The sequence below is a fragment of the Leucoraja erinacea genome, chromosome 18, assembly GCF_028641065.1.
Source record: "Leucoraja erinacea ecotype New England chromosome 18, Leri_hhj_1, whole genome shotgun sequence".
Lineage (NCBI taxonomy): Eukaryota > Metazoa > Chordata > Chondrichthyes > Rajiformes > Rajidae > Leucoraja > Leucoraja erinaceus.
In genome coordinates, this window is record NC_073394.1 from 25912095 (window position 1) to 25932097 (window position 20003).

General features: G+C 40.0%; 1 protein-coding gene across 1 annotated transcript in view; it reads left to right on the forward strand.

Annotated features, from left to right (window-relative positions):
- The window catches only part of LOC129705833 (kielin/chordin-like protein), a 213594-nt gene that overhangs the window by 159861 nt on the left and 33730 nt on the right, over positions 1 to 20003 (forward strand). Inside the window, exons 24-30 of the mRNA XM_055649667.1 lie at positions 240 to 325; positions 5061 to 5167; positions 6294 to 6390; positions 6876 to 6972; positions 8229 to 8311; positions 10954 to 11044; positions 19403 to 19485. Of these exons, the coding sequence (XP_055505642.1) occupies positions 240 to 325; positions 5061 to 5167; positions 6294 to 6390; positions 6876 to 6972; positions 8229 to 8311; positions 10954 to 11044; positions 19403 to 19485 (644 nt within the window). The remainder of the gene's footprint in view (positions 1 to 239; positions 326 to 5060; positions 5168 to 6293; positions 6391 to 6875; positions 6973 to 8228; positions 8312 to 10953; positions 11045 to 19402; positions 19486 to 20003) is intronic.

Consider the following 20003-nt stretch of genomic DNA (forward strand, 5'->3'; position numbering starts at 1 on the left):
TATGCAGAGAATTAAAGAATGTGGATCATGAGCAGGCAGAGGAGATTAGTTTACCGTCAATCAGTTAATTTTTATTCATAGGATTACAACACAGCATAGAATGGCTTGGTGTGAAAGGTTGAAACAACCAAACAAATTGAACTCAAATGTATTTTAATATATGATTAGTTAAAATTATTGTTTAGCACCAATGCATTGCGGTTTGATTTCACACTGATCACATTTTTATATTTCCTTAGCTGAGTGTATTGACCAAGGCATTGTGTATCCCCATGGGGCAGAATTTACCCGGCCTGGCACTGACTGCATCAGCTGTGCATGTTTGGTAAGTTACTGAAATATTGATTACTGGGTTACCAGCGCTGGCTGGTCACAACAAAGAAACTTTACAATTTACATTTGGAAGAAATTAAAGTTTATTAGGTCCATTTATTTTTTTAATGTGCATGAAAAAAAAGGTTTTCTGGGAAATAAAGAGCCGGCACAGCAGTAGAGTTGCTGTCTTACAGCAACAGAGACCAGGGTTTGTCCTGACTGCGGGTGCTGTCTGTATGGCGTTTGTACGTTCTCCTTGTGACCACGCATGTTTTCTCTGGATTCTCCAGTTGATTTCCACTTTCCGAAGACGTACAGATTTGTAGGTTAGTTGGCTTTAGTAAGTTACCCCTAGTGTGTAGGATACTGTTAGTGTACGGTGTGATCGCTGGTTGGTGCTGATTCGGTGGGCTGAAAGGCCTGTTTCCATGCTGTATCTCTCTAAAGTCTAATCTCAAAAGTCTGAAGATGTTGTTATTTCATCTGCTCCACCAACCAAGAGCCAACCCTTTGAGAGGGCTTAATTATCACCTCAACTCTTTCCACCATGTTTCATTGTGTTGAAATATCATCAACTACAGATCACAAATAACAATAAGATCAGAAGCTCACATGGAACATGGCACAGGAACAGGTCATTCAGCCCACAATGGCTGTGCTGTACATGATGCAAAATGGAACTAATCTCCTCTGCCTGTATGTGATCCATATCCCTCCATTCTCTGCATATCCAGGTGCCTTTCTAAAAGTCTCTTGAAAGCCATTATAATAAGGTCATACAGTAGCTCCAATTTAAAGACTGTAATTAACTCGATAAGCTTGACAGGTGATTGGCTGAGCAACATAGAATTGAAAGTCCTAAAATCACCCTGCAGCAACTGTGGAGGAATTCCATCTGAATTTTATCCTTCAAGAATGGTTGCAAGCTTCATGGAAAAACCTGTTCCTATTTTCTATCTTGTATGCATGTGACAAATGAGAAAAGGACCCTGCTTGACTTGGATTCTTCTCACAATTTATTGGCATGGAATCATTCTCTTTGAGGCTTACTTAAACATAAAAGAACACCAATGTCTTGCATTTGTGTAGTCCCTTTAATATAGTAAAACATCCCAAACCACTTAACTGGCGCATTATAAAATTTGATTTGCTGTGCTGCAGAAGCTTTACACTGGATCAGGGAGACATTTTTGCAGAGTTTTTTGTCACTCAAAAGAGTCAGTGAGGGTAAAGCAATAGGTTTGGAAAGGATTTTAGGGCCTTTTCTGATATCTCTAGAACATTATAACAGGAAGAGTACAATGAATGGCCAATGATAATTCTCCGTGTGGTTACATAGCCAAGACAAATTTCTATTCCAAGATGTGCAGAAGACTAGAGAGGACAGATAATAAATACCATTAATTCCTGAACAAGCCATTTAATGATATAAACTAATGCGTCACAATTCCAATTTACTTCTGTTTTTGACTAATTGATAATAATAAGGTATCTGTTATTCTATCACCTCTCCAGTGATTTCTCCTGTGATCTGTCTGGGAGAAGAAGTTGTCTTCTTTTTGACCTCCCTTTGAGATTAGAGATGGTTCTCATGTAATGGTTACCATTCTTTGTGGTCAAACAGGCTCTGAGACAACAAGATTACAGAGATGGTTGCAAACTACAATGCTCCATTTACCATGTTTCATGGTTGTTGAAAGTAGTCCCAGGAAAGACTAGTCTGAGATCAAAGGCATGCATGTCTTGCAGATGTGCATTTAATAGAAAGATTAAACATGAACTTACCATTTGAAGTTTGATCTTGATTTTATGAGAAATTAGAGTGAGAGACTACGTGAAGAACCTGCCAGTCCGCATGTGCATCAATCTTCAGAGCCACTGTATGAAACCACAGTCCACATAAACCAGAATAATGCTATAGAAAGATTAATAATCCTTGACTTACCGACTGAAGTTTATGAGATTCAGGATTGGGAGTGGAGGGCACGTAGTCTCTCACCCCAACTTCTCATAAAATCAAGATCAAACTTCAAACTGCAAGTTTGCGTTTAATCTTTCTATTTTATTTCAAAATCTCATGATGAGACTACATGAAGCCTTTGAAGCTCTGTGGTTTCATGCAGTAAACCAATCTGTGAACACACTACACAAATAAACCATAAATGGTAGAAAAGACATGGGCCATTAACAACATGATGCTAACTTTACACACATGTGCATCACCCTTAATTGGACCACAGTCCCAATTTCCTTTGAGTTAGACAATGGCTCATGTAGCACTGTCCAGAATTCTATCTGCAATCATCCAGACATGTTCAACGATATTTTATAACTTTCGAAAGTGCGTTCATCTGAGCCTCCTGCTGTTACAAGAATGTGATCCAAGAGGAACATCCATTCTATTGGCTGCTGATGTGCCAGCAGACCTGGTAGAGTGTAAATTGAAATTCTTTGTATTCACTCCCGCTTTCAGCTGCTTACACTCGATCCATCTTGCAATAGTCTGCACCAACAATCTCTTGTGAGACTATTTTCTAACTTTGAAGAAACCTTTCCTTCATCTCATAGGTTCTTAGTGATCTTAATGTGTCTTTTCACATAATAAACACCCACAATCTCCGATCTGGTGGGTAGCTGTCAACTCTAACTTCTACAGAGGTTTGTATGCAGACCTTACCTGCCAGCGTCTCCGAGCCCAGGTCGACCAGCAGCTCCTTATCGAAGCTTCAGCGCAGTTACTTGTGCAGGCCACGCCTGTTCACCTCCTCGGCCCCACACTTGACAAACTGCTCCCTTTTGGAGCTATAAACGGAGGTTGCTGTGCAGGTCGTGCCTGCCAGCGTCTCCGAGCCCGGTTCGACAGGCTGCTTCATTTCGGAGCCTTGTGGGAGATTACTGTGCCGGCCGCGCCTGCCAGTTACTCCGAGACCAGGCCGGGCCACCTGCTCCCTACCGGAGCTTTAACGGTGGTTGCTGTACAGGTCTAGCCTATCAGCATCTCCGAGCCCGCTGCACCATTCCTGCAAAAAAAAAAACCTTACCTGATGGAACATTTCCGAATGCATCCGTATCTCGCGCTATGCATCGACGTATTGATGCGCATGCGGGCTGTTGGGTTCTTCATGTAGTCTCATCACGAGACTTTGAAATAAAATTGCTCAAGAAATTTATTAAATTCCTTATGATGTTCAGATAGTTTCAAAATCTATTGGCTGGCAGCTTTGTACTAGGCGGAGGGCAGAAGGAGAGATTCTATGGAATTTACCTTAAATCTTTCTATAACTCCAGGTATTGTCTCAATAAGATGCTGCCTGATTGAAATATGACCTTTTGTAATAGAAGTCATCATACCATTTACCCTTTCCCAATTTCTTGTCCTGCCTACTTGTTATCATTGAGATTAATGTACAAAGACATCCATGTTCCTCTGAGTCGTAATATTTCCCAGTTCTCATAGTTTAATTCCAATTTTTTTTCCTGTATTTTCCCTCCGAAAGTGGATACCTTGACATATTTCCTCCTTGTTTGCCATGTTTTTACCACTCTCTCACCCTATGTCGAACCATTTACTTGCACCTTTACTTTCCAAGCTTTCACTAGATTTCTATCATGAACCGATGCATTAATTTACTCCCTTTCTCACATTGGTGTAGATTGAGGGTCAAGCAGCAATCTTTGCTTGTATCACTTATTCCGAAAATGACGCATTACTCTTAGTTTTCTCCTGTTGATCAGTCGTATTCAATCAACGTTAATATGTTATCCCAATCTAATGAGCCTTTTAAAAAAATTATTCTAACAAGTCTAATGACGTTACATCCATCAGCTCTGGTTTAAGTGCTTTTGTAGTCAGATCCTGAAAACTGTAATTTAATAAATCATAATTTGTTGTTTTAAGTCTATGCTGTTTCTACCAATTGAATTATACCTTTTGAAATGTTCCTGTAAACGTGTCCTCATGGTATTAATTGAACCTGACACTTTCTCTATGAATGTTAGGCTAACTGGCTCTTTCACCATTCCTTATTGAATAATGGGATTTCCTGGCTTTCAATCCTCAGAGACAATTCAAAAATCTGTGGTATTCTGGAAGGTCAGAACTAGTATATCCACTAACACTGCAACCATTTATTTTAAAAACTCTGGCATGCAAGCCTTTATCAATTTCCCGAGTATTGTTTCTTTCCCAATAATCTATATGATCCTCATTCCCACTTTTGGTGCACAACCAATTCTGTAAAGCTTTTTATGTCTTCCATTGTGATGTCAAACACCCAGTCATTTTATTACTCCACATTACAATTTCTCCTGTCTCAGCCTGAAGAAATTTGCATTTAACTTTATTGGTCGTTTCCTTATTTTTGCTCATATCTTCTGTAATGAACTTATCTCAGTCCTTGCATGCAAGTGTTCACAAGAAATATCTGGATGACTTCAATTTCTTAAATTGAAATGGCATGTACAGGATGTCACTTCACAAGCTGGTTTATGCAAAACCAAATTCACACTCTATAGTGTTTGCTTTGCTTAACTAATTCCATGAGTACTAAGCATATTTTTTCATCAATTTCACGCAAATTATATTGTGGCCATAATGTCTGTAAAACCTCGGATATATTAGCCATTCAAGTTCAAAGTATTACCAATAACATCAACTTCAATGATAAAATAACATTTAGGCTACCACAGATGAATTGATTTATTTTTCTGTTTTAATCATTAAAGTTGACTGATTGTGTCCTCAGAATGGTGAAGTGGAGTGTTATTACAGGCCTTGCCCAGTGTTGGAATGTGCAAGAGAGGAATGGTTTATAGAGCCAAACCAATGCTGCTTTACTTGCCGCCAGGATAAAAACGATCAAAGGTGAGCCAGATCCTCTGATAATATGCAGCGTTCAATTTTGAGGCAAATATGGAAAATAATGAAGATGCATGACATTTTTTTGCTAGTTTCATTTGTTCTATGAATTCTTTGTTCAATCACTTAATCACTTTCACTTCATCCATTTGTTTTCCACTCAGTAGTGCTGCAACTCAACAAGTTGAATACAGCAAGCTAATTGTTCTGAAAAGTTTGCAAAGTGGTTTACAACAATAATTGCTGTAGACTATAAAATATTAACCATGAGGGAAGGTCAGATAAGTTAGAGTTGTTTTCTTTATAAATCAGGAAACTGAGCGAAGATTGAATTGAGGTATGAAGAGGGGCCTAGGTAGAATAAATAGGAAGGAATTATTTTTCTTAACAGAAGCATAAAAAATATCTTTAAGGATAAATATAGGATTCACATTCAGGGAGAGTCAATAAATACTTTTTCATTCAAATGGTGGTCAGAATCTGAAACTTACTCTGAAAGGTCAGTAGGGGAAGATATCTTTAGATTTAAAAAAAGTAGCTGGATATGTACTTAGTAATGAACCGTAGGATAATGCTGGAATGTGACATTTCTGGGTAGTTCCTTTGTCACCATCATGTGATTAACATACTGGCTTCTTCGATATCAAATGTTTTCAGTAATTTATATGAACATTTCTATTTTGTGATTGGGATGTCTTTTAATTTAGTTCTTGAATCGAGCAATGGATTTTAAAAAATTACCTGTCTTTGATCTTTATACATGCTGAACTGCCCATTGTTCTTATAACTGTACCATTCATTCCCGATCTTCACAATGTAATAGTTTATCTGGTACAATTTTGATAAACATGTTTCAAAGCATTCCATGAAAATTTAAGCATTCAGTTGATAAATACTTGCTTCTTATTTGGTCCCTCAGATTACTTGATTTCTCTTTGATTTGTTGACTCTGAGGTGTTTGATGGGATAAATATATGCAGGTACTGAATCAGACAAACAATACCTGATATGTTGAATCATCCAGTTCTAGTTCTATGAAATTAATATTTAAGGAACGTAAAGGAACTAATTGTTAATAACTGATAAGGAAGGAACTTTTCCATCTAATCTCATGTCTTTTGTCCCTGGTAGGCTGTTACATAGATGACAATGGAATTGAGTTTCCGGTTGGACAGATATGGTCACCTGGTGATCCTTGTGAAGTGTGCGTGTGTCAGGTGAGCCCTGTCAGGAAAAATAATCAAAAGATGTTGAGAGTGGAGGAACAAGACTCCAAGCAGCTAATAGCATTTTCAAAGTTGACAGTATATGTCATACTTACAGTAGTTGATAGTACTTGGTTATTATTTTAGAGTATATAATGTTCAGATCTCATTAGAAAATTCACGCATCTTTATTTATCTCGATCCTTCCTCAAGACGCTGGGTAATGCTCAATCCCGGCACCGTTATATTTCTGTTTGGTGATTTGTAACGCAGTGACGTATCAGAGCAATGCCAGATGTATCTGCATCCCTTTCTCAGGACACTGCACACAGATTGTAATCTTGAAGTTCACCACCCTGAAGATTTAGATGTTATTATTTCTTAGTACAGTGGCGAGCTATACAGTAGTTTGTGTCTCAGTTTCTAAGTCTTGGCCATTGCCTCGTATTATTTGTGAAAATATTTGTTCTTTGTTTTCATTGTCTCTTCTATTCCAGGCAGATGGTTCAATTGTCTGTAAGAGGACTGAATGCCTTGAGACCTGTGCACACCCTATTCTAATTCCTGGCCAGTGCTGCCCTGACTGCTCTGCAGGTGGTTTTCCAATTGCATTCGAATCAGTACACATGTTTGCTGGTGTGGAAGATGTTTATTCCTTTATGTTTATGAATGTGATTTTGAGCACACTGCTCTCATTATATAATTACATTTGTGTCCTTCAGTTTTAGCTCCATTCACTTTCTTGCTTGGGAAGATATTTCACAGAGTTTCCTCTTAGTAGTTTCCTCTGTTCATATACTTGCTCGGGGAACTATATTCAACTAAAAATTCAGATTGGAGTGGGATGAGAACAAATTGCTAACCCATCTGGTTTACTCTAATGCCTTTATTTTCAATGTCATGAAGGGAATTTCAGCAACACTGCATGGACGCAAATATATTTCTCCTTGTATCCCTTTGCAAAATCTTAGACTTGCAAACTCTTACACTTTGCTGTTTAACAAAGGTATGATACTTGCCTCTTCCCTGTTTCTATTCTATTTTCATTTTAGTTTACATCTGCTTCTCATTCTATATCTTTTGATTCTCTGCCTTTGGGACTGTAACTAGGATGAAGAAATGTTTAACTGAGTCAATTCTTACTGGTCCTTCTTCAGAATGGAAGCTTGAGCCCTTTATGATTACAATGTAGATTGCAGAGCTGGTGTGCATGCAACTTTTAACCTTGTGAAAAGCCCTATGCTCTTTTTGTCAATTTTTATTTTTACTTGTTTGCTCGTAAGATGTGGGTGAGGCTATCTTTACTTCCAGTAATGATTGCCTTTGAGAAGCTGGTCATGAGCCATACAGTGTATGTCGTGAAGGCACTCCCTCAATGCTGTCGGATAGGGTGTTCCAAGACTTTGATGCAGTACAGCAAAGAGACACAATTTCTTTCCAAACACGAGTGGAGTGAGACTTTGGACGATGTTCCCGTGCTCCCCTGTCCTGTAGTGCATCTTGTAGAAAATGTACACTGCTGTCAATTTGTAGCAATAGGTATAATGTGTGAATGTTTAAAGTGAATGATAGGTGCTGAGTACATGTGTTGCTTTGCCCTGTCTTGCAGATTCTTTAGTGATGGAATTGCATTCACCCAAGCAAGTGCTGAATAATTTTCATTGTACCATATAGGATCACAGCATAGTTGCAAGTTAATGGCAGTCAGTTGACTAAATATACATGTTATCTTCAATGACTACAAACCCACAGAGTTTATTGTGGCTATAATAACTTACCAACCTTTTTACTAATTGGTAGGTATGGTGTTTGTATTACATCCAGTACTAACATGTTTAATCTTATTGTAGGTTGTGCCTATGGTGGGATGATTTATCAAAATAACGAGACCTTCCCCTCAACTGCAGATTCTTGCCTGGCCTGCATCTGTCTGGTGGGTGTGTATGGTTCTTTCATATCCTAATACTTATTAATTTTTTCATCAAACTCACATTTTTACAAAGGTTAAGACTTTGGTCTTCAAGAAAGCAAATCACATGGTTCAATCATGTGCTTTGACTTTGGACTGCCTGTGGTTTTAATCTCATTTACTTTATTATTTCATTAATACATGGCAAAATAATAACATGAGTAGTATCAACCATGGTATCTGATGTCCAGGCACGTGCCGTCAGGGTAGGCAAGGTAAGCACTGCCTACCCTGACTCAAATTATAAAATGGTAATTATTAAATATAAAGAGTAAAGGCACGGGAGAATTGTACCTACCTCAGAGATTGATCTCTTAGGTAGGCATAAATCTCCCGTGCCTTTCATCCGCAGTACTTCGAACATGCAAAACTATGTGCAGCCCACGTGCTGTCGACGCTGCTTCAAGGCTTCACGACAAGGGGAGCTGAAGGCTGCTGAAATTCTGCCTTAGTACCCGCGTATTGCGCATGCGCAGCACAAGTTTCTTGGAGGGTTTTTCAAACATGGATTATCATTATCTTAAGAGGATCATAAGAAACAAAGAGAGAAGAATGGAGTTAGTGTACAAATAATGTGGTAAGTAAATTTATTTGAGCTATATGTTTTTAAACACCGTATTTCCTGGCAATGAAGATGCTATTTTTTACCCAAAAATAAGGCACAAAAATTTACCTGCTTCTTGGAGGCCGAAGGTTAGGTTGTTAGTCAAGAAAGATAGACGTGGCTATCCCTCAGTACAGCAACGTCAAGCGCCGCTGGGGGGGGAGTTCCTTTCATAGCGTGTGGGGAGTCTGGACAGGGGTAAAGTTGTGGGGCGGGCAGGAGCGTTGAGAAGGAGGGGGTCGGGGATCATGCCAGAAACTCACTCACTCACCGCTACCGTGATGCTCCAGGCGCGGAGCCACTGCGTTGTGGCCGGGGAGGGAAGTAGCTCGGGTGACTGTGAGCGGCCTCCAGGACCGGGCAACGGAACCTATCGCCACCTCAGCGCTTTCTGCCAGCCCGCTCACCTCTGGCAGAGCTTTCCGTCTGAACATCTCTCACCTGCCGCTCGCCGGCCTCGCTCATGACAATGCGATCAAGGAACCAATTGAGGTTACTCGCGCTGACACAGGAGTAAGCTCCAAGGTCCGCTGTCCTGTTAGCCATCGCCCGCTGACCCGCTCTTGAGCTGGTCCCCTCACTGTCTGGTCTACATTGAAAGACACGGACCGGGCAGTGAATGTCAGGCAGTGTCACCCAGCGCAGCAAGTGAGGCCATGTCCTGCTCCCGGCAGCAGTCAGAATTTATTGATTTGTGGGAAGCAGCTGACATGAGCGAGTCCGGCGAGCAGCAGGTGAGAGATGTACAGATGGATTGCCAGTGGTGAGCGGGCCAGCAGAAGGTGCTGAGGTGGCGGCCAGTTCCGCTGTTCGGACCCGGCGGCCGCTCGCAGCCACTCGAGCTACTTTCCTCCTCGGACACAATACGGTGGCTCTGTGCCCAGAGCGCCGCGGCAGCGGTCAATGAGTTATTGGCATGAACCCCACCCCCCTCCTTCTCAACGCTCCTGCCCTCCCCGCAACTTTACCTCTGGCCAGACTACCCGCACGCTGTGAAAGGAATTCTCCCCACAATTGGTCCCTTGAACCAGTATTGTCATTCAATAAGATCACAACTGATTCAACTTGTAAAAGAATATGTGTGTGTTTATGATTGTGTTTATAGTTTGTTTGGTTGTTTGTCTGTTTGTCTTTTTGCACAAAGTCCGCGAGCATTGCCACTTTTCATTTCACTGCACATCTCGTATGTGTATGTGACGAATAAACTTGACTTGACTTGACTTGACCCGGTGTGCTCCCGATTTTCCCACCATCCCTCCACCTGTCGTCATCCTCCACCCCCCTCCCAATCAGTAATTCAGAATGAAGGAGATTTCGAAGCCTTGGGCAAATTGAATTGTTACTTTCTTTATTTTTATTTTTTATTTTTCTATGGCCCGCCAGCCTTCTTTCAAAATTTAGCAACACAAAATGGGGGTGCGTCTTCATTGCTGGGAAATACTGTACTTTATTTAGAGATATTAACAGATATGGCTTTGACAGCTTATGGAGAGGAGAACAATCTGCGCATGCATGGTTTAAGATGTTTTAAATGCTGACTGACTGCCTACCCTGAGTAAATACTCATGGCACTTGCCTGCTGACGTCAAAGATTTGCTGTTCTCTGTTAAGTGAGACGTGTCCCTGGTGGAGATTGGGATCAAATAATAACACTGAGTTTGTAGCCTGTAAGTACCAAACTAACATGCTTCATCTCCTGATGAGGAAAAAGTAGCAACATGGTAGAAATTCCAGGCAATGGTTTTGCAAGCTGAATGGATAGGTGTAGGGGTTTGGAAATTGTGATCAGTGCTTTGAGAGTGCTAGTTCAAGCAACAATTGAGAATTGATTGCTAAGGCTGTAGTACGTATGTTACTATTGACTAGAGTACATTCCTGTCATGTTATTCTGGTTTTATTACTACATTTCACCATTTGCTATTTTTTTTTTCTTCATTTGGAATGGACCCTGTGGAATTGACTGCTGCATCACCTAACGTTCTCTTCTGTTTCCCTTCTACAGTCTGGATCTGCTGCCTGCTCTCCTGTGGAGTGCAAAGTTCGCTGCACTTATCCTTTCCATTCTGAAGGCGAGTGCTGCCCCCTTTGCATGGGTATGTGCTATTACAGTGTCCCAAACAATTTTCCTTTAACAGTCGAGGATTGTGAACTGTCACCAGAAATCCAGCTGTCTGCTCACCCGTTTACATGCTCGATCTGGCCAAGGTAGCTGGCAGCCAAGGGGAGCAATGGGACTATTTAATTTGGCTTCAGCGCTCAGAAGCTGAGTTGTATCAATCAACGTGATTGTTCATGATCTCTATATATTATTCCCTGTTGGAATAGATGTTGTGAGTGGACAGAAATGATGCCAAGATGTAATGTAATTCTACAGAAGAGTATCTTTCTATCACACATTATCTAGGCTAACTACATGCAACTGCAATAATGTTTTAGATTAGGACTTAATTTTTTTAGACGTGGAAAAATTTGGCGAAAAGGAAGAGATCAGCAAGGACAACATTTGGAAGATTTCAACTATTTTTCCTTAATTTAAAAAAACATTGCTCCATAGATTTTTGGATTATATGGTTGTTAGGGCCTAGCTAAATCTCAGTCTTTACTTACTGATACTTATTTAACCTTCAAAACCTGTGTGCAGCTTGGAGGTCCAGGAGTGTGTGGTCTAACACCTCAATCTTATATATTGTCTTACAATGTGGGGGTGGGCATTTGCCCAACAAAGTCTATTCTGGCTCTCATAACAATCTCATCATTCCCATTCATCCACTAATTTCCCAGTAAACTTTTCTCTCTTGCATGGGCATCAATGGTAGGTAAGGTTTTCATGAGCTTCAATGAGGCTTCAGACCAGGTCCCAAAAAGATAGCACATTGGCGCAGCTGATAGAGCTGCTGCCTCACAGCGCCGGAGACCCGGGTTCGATCCTGTCCTTGGCTATCGTCTGTGTGAATTTTGCATGTTCTCCCTGCGATGAGATGGGTTTCCTCCAGGTGATCCGATTTCCTCCCTCATCCCTAAGAAATGCGGGTTTTTTTAGTTTAATTGCCCTGTGTAGATTGCTTCTAGTGTGTAGTTTAGTTTAGTTTATTATTGTCACATGTACCAAGGTACAGTGAAAAGCTTTTTATGAATGTGCTAATCAGTCAAGGAAAAGACTATACATGATTACAATCAAGATGTCCACAGTGTACAGATACAGGATTAAAAGTATGATTCAGTGCAAGATAAAGTCCAGTGAAGTCTGATTAAAGATAGTTCAAAGGTCTCCAGGGAGGTAAATTGGAGATCAGGACCACATTCCAGCTATGGGACAACAGTTGCCTGATAGCAGCTGGGAAGGAACAGTCCCTGAATCTGGAGGTGTGCATTTTAAAACTTATTTTATTGAGTACATGAAAAAGTGGGTTAATATAGAACTCGTGTATATGGATGATCGATGGTTGGCAATGGGCCGAAGAACCATCTTTCCGTACTGTAACTTTAAACTAAATTAAACTAAATTAAAACAAGTAGTAGAAAAGCTTAAGGCATGAGATATCCGAGGCAAGTTGGCAAACTGGATTGAAAAGTGCTGGGTGCTGGAAGGCATGGGGAGTAGTGGATGGATGTTTTGTCACACTGGAATTCGGTAATATGTGTTGCACTCCAGGGATTGGTACAGAGACCTTTATGGTTGATGAGGTTGGAGGTGGTATGAATTGTAAGTTTGCAAACTACCATGAAAATTGGTAGAGATGTAGATAGCAAAGAAGATTATCTTTGAATGAGACAGGACATGTATCAGCTGAAAAGTTGGGCTGGGTGGTGGCAGATGGAATTTAATGCTGGCAAATGTGAGGCCTTTCGAAGGCCAAATTCCATTAGGACATTTAGAGCAAACAGTTGTGACCTTAGAAGCATTGATTTACAGAGAAAATTTGGGGTACAAGTCCATAGCTCCCTGAAAGTGGCAACATAGTTGGATTGGTTAGTGCAAAAGGAACTCTGGATGCTTGCCTTAATCGGTCAAAGCATTGAGTATAAGAGTTGGTATTAACTAATTGAAGAATGCTCTCCTATTTCTCTATAGATAAAGAAATTTGAAGTTCTCTTTCCCAGTCATTCTTAATTTTATCAAATTTATTTATTTGTAATTTCAAAATCAACTCCTAAATAGTCGTTATTAATCCTTTCTGATAAGGGTTCAACTGTCAAAAAATGTCCAAAATTTCAGATTGATGTTGTAGCAGATATAGGGGTAGAGTAGCCTTCAAAAAATGTCTAATTTGTAAATATCTAAAAAAGTGTGAATTAGGTAAGTTATATTTATTGGAGAGTTGTTTGAAAGACAACCCTCCAAAAACAAATCACGAAAAGCTACTAATCCTTCCTCTTCCACAACAAAAAGACTTGATCAGTACTAGATGGTTGGAAGAGAAAATTGGACTCGATAAGATAAAATCATTTACTCCAAAAAACGTACGAAATTGAAACCATATTCGGAACTTATGTCTTATTATTGGGTTAGTCGTATATTTATTCAATCTCGTAATTGTAAAAGGTAATGAGGCCCCTAGAATAGAAGCCAATGATAGCCCTTGTAAGGAATCATGTTCTAGGTTTATCCATCCTGGGCATTGGGTATCTTCTAAATCTTTTGACCAAAATATTAAATAACGAACATTGACTGCTCTGCAGTAAAGTCTAAGGTTCGGCAGTGCCAAAACACCATCTTTTTTTGATTTCTGTAAGTATTTTTTACCTAGTCTGCCACATATATGAAGACATTTTGGAATCTATAATATCAAAAAAAGATTTGGCAATAAAAGTTGGTATCATCTGAAATAAATACAGACATTTGGGTAAAATGAACATTTTAATAGCATTGATTCGGCCAATTAAGGGTAAGGACATTGGTGACCATTTAGTAAACTGATGTTTAATATGGTCAATTAAAGGCATAAAATTAGCTTTAAATAAATCCTTGTGTTTCATGGTGATCTTAATGCCTTAATGCCTAATTTCTTTATCTAGAGAGAAATGGGAGAGCATTCTTCAATTAGTTAATACCTCTTCAATGTGTGCAAGACACGCTTTGATACAATTCAAGGTGGTTCACAGAGCTCATATGTCAAAAGATAAGTTAGCTCGTTTTTTTATATAAATCCTACCTGTGACAGATGTAACTCTGAAGTGGCCTCATTGACCCATATGTTTTGGTCCTGCCCTTCTTTGGAAAAATATTGGAAATAAATTTTTGATACTATTTCTGTAGTCTTAGGCATAGATTTACAAACATCCTATTACTGCAATTTTTGGGCTACCAATGTTAGATTCTATTCATTTGTCCCGCTCCGCCCATCGGTTGATTGCTTTTACCACATTAATCGACAGAAGATCTATTTTATTTAAATGGAAAGACTCCAACCCTCCGACCACTCTCCAGTGGTATTCGGAAACGATATCATGTTTAAATTTAGAACAAATCAGTGACAGTTGAACCCTTGGTTAAATTTGATAAGACTTGGAGAAAATGTATTGAACATTTTCACACAACATCAATTGCTCCCTCTTTAACCGTTATAAAAATTATTTTACCTCGATAGGGTGGAACGGACTTGACGACAAACAGACTTATATTGTTGAAATTCTCAGTTCAGATTCGGTTTTGCTTTGCTTTGTTTTTTAATCTATTTTATTTTTATGCGTATTTTATTATTACAATAATTCTCTTTTTTTCTTTCTTTAGTTAGGGGTTTTTTTTTTTTTTTTTTTTTTTTTTCTTTTTCTTTTTGTCTTTTTATCTTTGTGTTTTTTTTTCACATTTATAAGTTTCCTTTTAAAGATTTAACTATATTTACATAGAGATTGGGAGGTCTATATTCATTGTGTATTTTGACACTGGTCTCATATTAGGTTATACCTGTTATTAATGTAATCCTGATCCCTATGTATCAATACCATTGTTTTGTTTATCATTATTCTTTTGCTCTTTTTTTTATGTTTTATTTATGCTTTTTTTGGGGGAAAAAAAACAATAAAAAGATTTTAAAAGAAAGAGTATAAGAGTTGAGATATTATGTTGCAGTTGTATAAAGCATTGATTAGACCACCCTTAGATTATTACTTTGGCGCTATACCATGGGAAGGATCCTTTAGCAATCGAGAGAATGCACATGAGGTTTGCCAGGATTTGTCTGGAATGCAATGCTGTACTTGTAAGCGGAGATTGGATTGACTGGGTTGATTCTCACTAGAGTGTAGGAGGCTGAGTTGTGACCTTGTAAAGATTTATAAAATTATGAGGGGCATAGATAGGATAGATAGCAATAATCTTTTTTCACATGGAGGGTGGTGAATATCTCTAACAAGTTGCCAGAGGAAGTGGAGGAGGCAGATAAATTACCATGTTTAAAAGGTTTGGATAGGTACGTATCGGAAACGCATGGAGGGATATATGTCTAATATGGGCAAATAGGATTAGCTTAGATAGGCAGAAAGGTCAAAAGAATAAATCAGGGAAGGTAGTGCATCCATGGATAACAAGGGAAATCAGGGATAGTATCAAAACAAAAGATGAAGCGTACAAATTAGCCAGAAAAAGCAGCCTACCATGCGACTGGGAGAAATTCAGTCCAGCAGAGGAAGACAAAAGGCTTAATTAGGAAAGGGAAAATAGATTATGAAAGAAAACTGGCAGGGAACATAAAAACTGACTGCAAAAGTTTTTATAGACATGTGAAGAGGAAAAGATTAGTTAAAACAAATGTAGGTCCCTTGCAGTCAGAAACAGGCGAATTGATCATGGGAACAAGGACATGGCAGACCAATTGAATAACTACTTTGGTTCTGTCTTCACTAAGGAAGACATAAATAATCTGCCGGAAATAGCAAGGGACCGGGGGTTAAATGAGATGGAGGAACTGAGTGAAATCCAGGTTAGCCGGGAAATGGTGTTAGGTAAATTGAATGGATTAAAGGCCGATAAACCCCCAGGGCCAGATAAGTTGCATCCCAGAGTACTTAAGGAAGGAGCCGCAGAAATAGTGGATGCATTAGTAATCATTTTTCAAAACCCTTTAGATTTTGTAGTAGTTCCTGAGGACTGGAGGGTAGCTAATGTAACCCCACTTTTTAAAAAGGGAGGGAGAGAGAAAACGGGGAATTACAGACTAGTTAGTCTAACATCGGTGGTGGGGAAAATTCTGGAGACAGTTATTAAAGATGGGATAGCAGCTCATTTGGAAAGTGGTGAATTCATTGGACAAAGTCAGCATGGATTTATGAAAGGTAAATCATGTCTGACGAATCTTATAGAATTTTTCGAGGATGTAACTAGTAGAGTGGATAAGGGTGGATCAGTGGATGTGTTATATCTGGACTTTCAGAAGGCTTTCGACAAGGTCCCACATAAGAGATTAGTATGCAAACTTAAAGCACACGGTATTGGGGGTTCAGTATTGATGTGGATAGAGAACTGGCTGACAGACAGGAAGCAAAGAGTAGGAGTAAACGGGTCCTTTTCAGAATGGCAGGCAGTGACTAGTGGGGTACCACAAGGCTCAGTGCTGGGACCCCAGCTATTTTCAATATATATTAATGATCTGGATGAGGGAATTGAATGCAACATCTCCAAGTTTGTGGATGACACGATGCTGGGGGGCTGTGTTAGCTGTGAGGAGGATGCTAGGGGGCTGCAAGGTGACCTGGATAGGTTAGGTGAGTGGGCAAATGCATGGCAGATGCAGTATAATGTGGATAAATGTGAGGTTATCCACTTTGGTGGCAAAAACAGGAAAGTAGACTTTTATCTGAATGGTGGCCGATTAGGAAAAGGGGAGATGCAACGAGACCTGGGTGTCATGGTACACCAGTCATTAAAAGTAGGCATGCAGGTGCAGCAGGCAGTGAAGAAAGCAAATGGTATGTTAGCATTCATAGCAAAAGGATTTGAGTATAAGAGCAGGGAGGTTCTACTGCAGTTGTACAGGGTTTTGGTGAGACCACACCTGGAGTATTGCGTACAGTTTTGGTCTCCTAATCTGAGGAAAGACATTCTTACCATAGAGGGAGTACAGAGAAGGTTCACCAGACTGATTCCTGGAATGGCAGGACTTTCATATGAAGAAAGACTGGATAGACTCGGCTTGTACACGCTAGAATTTAGAAGATTGAGGGGGGATCTTATAGAAACTTACAAAATTCTTAAGGGGTTGGACAGGCTAGATGCAGGAAGATTATTCCCGATGTTGGGGAAGTCCAGAACAAGGGGTCACACAGTTTAAGGATAAGAGGGAAGTCTTTTAGGACCGAGATGAGAAAATCTTTTTTTACACAGAGAGTGGTGAATCTGTGGAATTCTCTGCCACAGAAGGTAGTTGAGGGCAGTTCATTGGCTATATTTAAGAGGGAGTTAGATGTGGCCCTTGTGGCTAAAAGGATCAGGGGGTATGGAGAGAAGGCAGGGATGGGATACTGAGTTGGATGATCAGCCATGATCATATTGAAGGGCTTGAAGGGCCGAATGGCCTACTCCAGCACCTATTTTCTATGTTTCAGCATGGATGGAGAGGGTCCTATTTGGTGTTGTACATTTCTATGATAACTGTTAGATTCTCCTGAAACTCGCCTGCAGTAGGGACATTGGTGTAGGACGAAATCAGAGCAGCTGGGAGAAACCTAGAGAGTGTATCTGCAAACTGCGCACATTGGAAGTCAGGGTTAAATGCTGATCCCTTCAGAATCAGAATCAGAATGCTTTATTGTCATTGCATGTGTCACATACAACGAGATTACTGTGTCTCTCCATTTAAAAGAACTTCAAACATTCACATACTCATACTTTTTACACTCCCTCCCTCCCCAAACCCACCCATGGATTCACATTTACATAAATTAACACTGTCTCCCCCCCGCTTCCCCATAACCCGCTCCCGAGACAGAGTTCAGTTCCAAGATTGCTGATGGGTAAAAGCTGTTCTTGAGTCTGGCAGTGCGTGACTTTAGCGACCTGTACCTTTTTCCTGAGGGCAGCAGTGTGAAAAGGTGGTGATATGGATGTGTAATGTCTTTCACGATATTACAGGTCCTGCTGCGGCATCTGGAGTGGTAAATGTCCCCCAGAGCTGCTGAACAGTTCGCAAACCAGGCAGTTATGCAGTGAGTCAGTATGCTTTCTACCGAACAGCGGTAGAAAAGTCAGACTCCAGCAGTTTAGCAGACAGGTGGGCCTTCCTCAGTGTTCTGAGGAAGTAAAGTCTCTGTTGCGCCTTTTTTACAACTACAGCAGAGTTCACAGACCATTTAAGATCGTCACTGATGTTGATCCCCAGAAATTTTAAACTGTCCCTTGTACTCTTATCTGCTACACCATTGTGCTATCCAAGGGAAACTTTGAAATGTTTCTATAGTTTTTTCAAAGAGGCCACCTCATCTTTATTTCCCTTGTGCATTGTCGGATACATGGCATTGAAATTGCATGACATCTTTTATTCACTTGTAGAATGTAGATGTCATGGCAATGTGAGAATGTATTACTCATTTTAACTGCCTTGTAGAAAGTGACAGTGAGCTTTGCTGAACTGATGCAATCTTGGTCAAGGTGCATGATCTGGACCCAGTGATAATGAAAGCACAGTGATTTATTTGTAAATTGATATAGCATTAGTGAAGTGTTTAATTCCACTATTCCAATTATGAGATTTAGAGGAGTTGCAACAGTCAACAATTTCACAGTGACTTTGGATGTACAAAGGTTATCTCTAACAATGCCTCTCTGATTTATTTCTGGGGTAAGTAAGCAAGCTAAATTGGCACTAATATCTTTGATGCGTTGTGGGATCCTGACTTTCTGAATGTTGAATCGTATCTTTATATTTTGGAATACCCTTCTTTCTTCCTGAGTATAGAATAATTCTGTGTGGTATGAAGAACGCTGCTTAGTGACACACACACACACACACACACACACACACACACACACACACACACACACACACACACACACACACACACACACACACACACACACACACACACACACACACACACACACACACACACACACACACACACACACACACACACACACACACACACACACACACACACACACACACACACACACACACACTCATACTCTCCTTTGTTCCTGTTCTTAGTAGCATTGCCATGCACTGGTCTTTAAGCAAGAGCGCGAAGGGAAATTCATTGTCTCCTGTCCTGATTCAACTCTAAACCTGGTTGAGGTACCACTGTAGTTCTTCCATCTCCATGTTCAGGAGAGCATACAGTACATGCAAGAGCTGGATGAATGCTCTCAAAATAAGTGGTGTATCAATATCAGTGTATAACTCAATTGCTTTGTTTGGAAATGAAGGACTCCACACGGACAATGAATTATTTAAATGCTGAGTTCATCATTATCGTGACACGTTCACATTCCTCTTTTTGTGGTGCTTCCCTTTCAGACTGCAACTATGAAGGAAGGAAGGTCACCAATGGGCAAACTTTTCAACCTGAACACAGACCCTGCCACCATTGCGTCTGCCAAGTGAGTTTGACTCAGTGAGAGAATGTTGTCTGATTCTCATGACAAGGTCTAGGTGGTGATGTTTATTGCAGGAAAACACCAATAGCATGGAGGGGTGGGATGCACCAGAAGAACAGGAGGGGACTATGCATCAGGCAAAGCAAAATGGCTCAGTGACAGAAAGAGGGTTGAATATTGATATTGAATAGGTAGTTGCTTCACTTTGTGGTTGACCAAAGTAGCTAAGTGCTTTCTGGACTGACGTGGAGGTCTTAGTGTTTATATTAAACTGTGGATGTATTGCAAATCATTATTTTGTCCTGAAGAAACTTGGTGAATGCTGGCTTTAGAAGTTTTATTACTGACATCTGCACTGAATGTATGTATTGAAGTAAAGCTAATGGAATGCTTCTGAATATACATCAGATGTAAAACTTGTTTTTCTTTCCCATCACTTATGATTTCTCAGAAATGCTGCTTTGTAAATGTTCAATGTTTCTGCATTTGGCAATTCCCTGTTACTCATCTTTTTTGCTTCT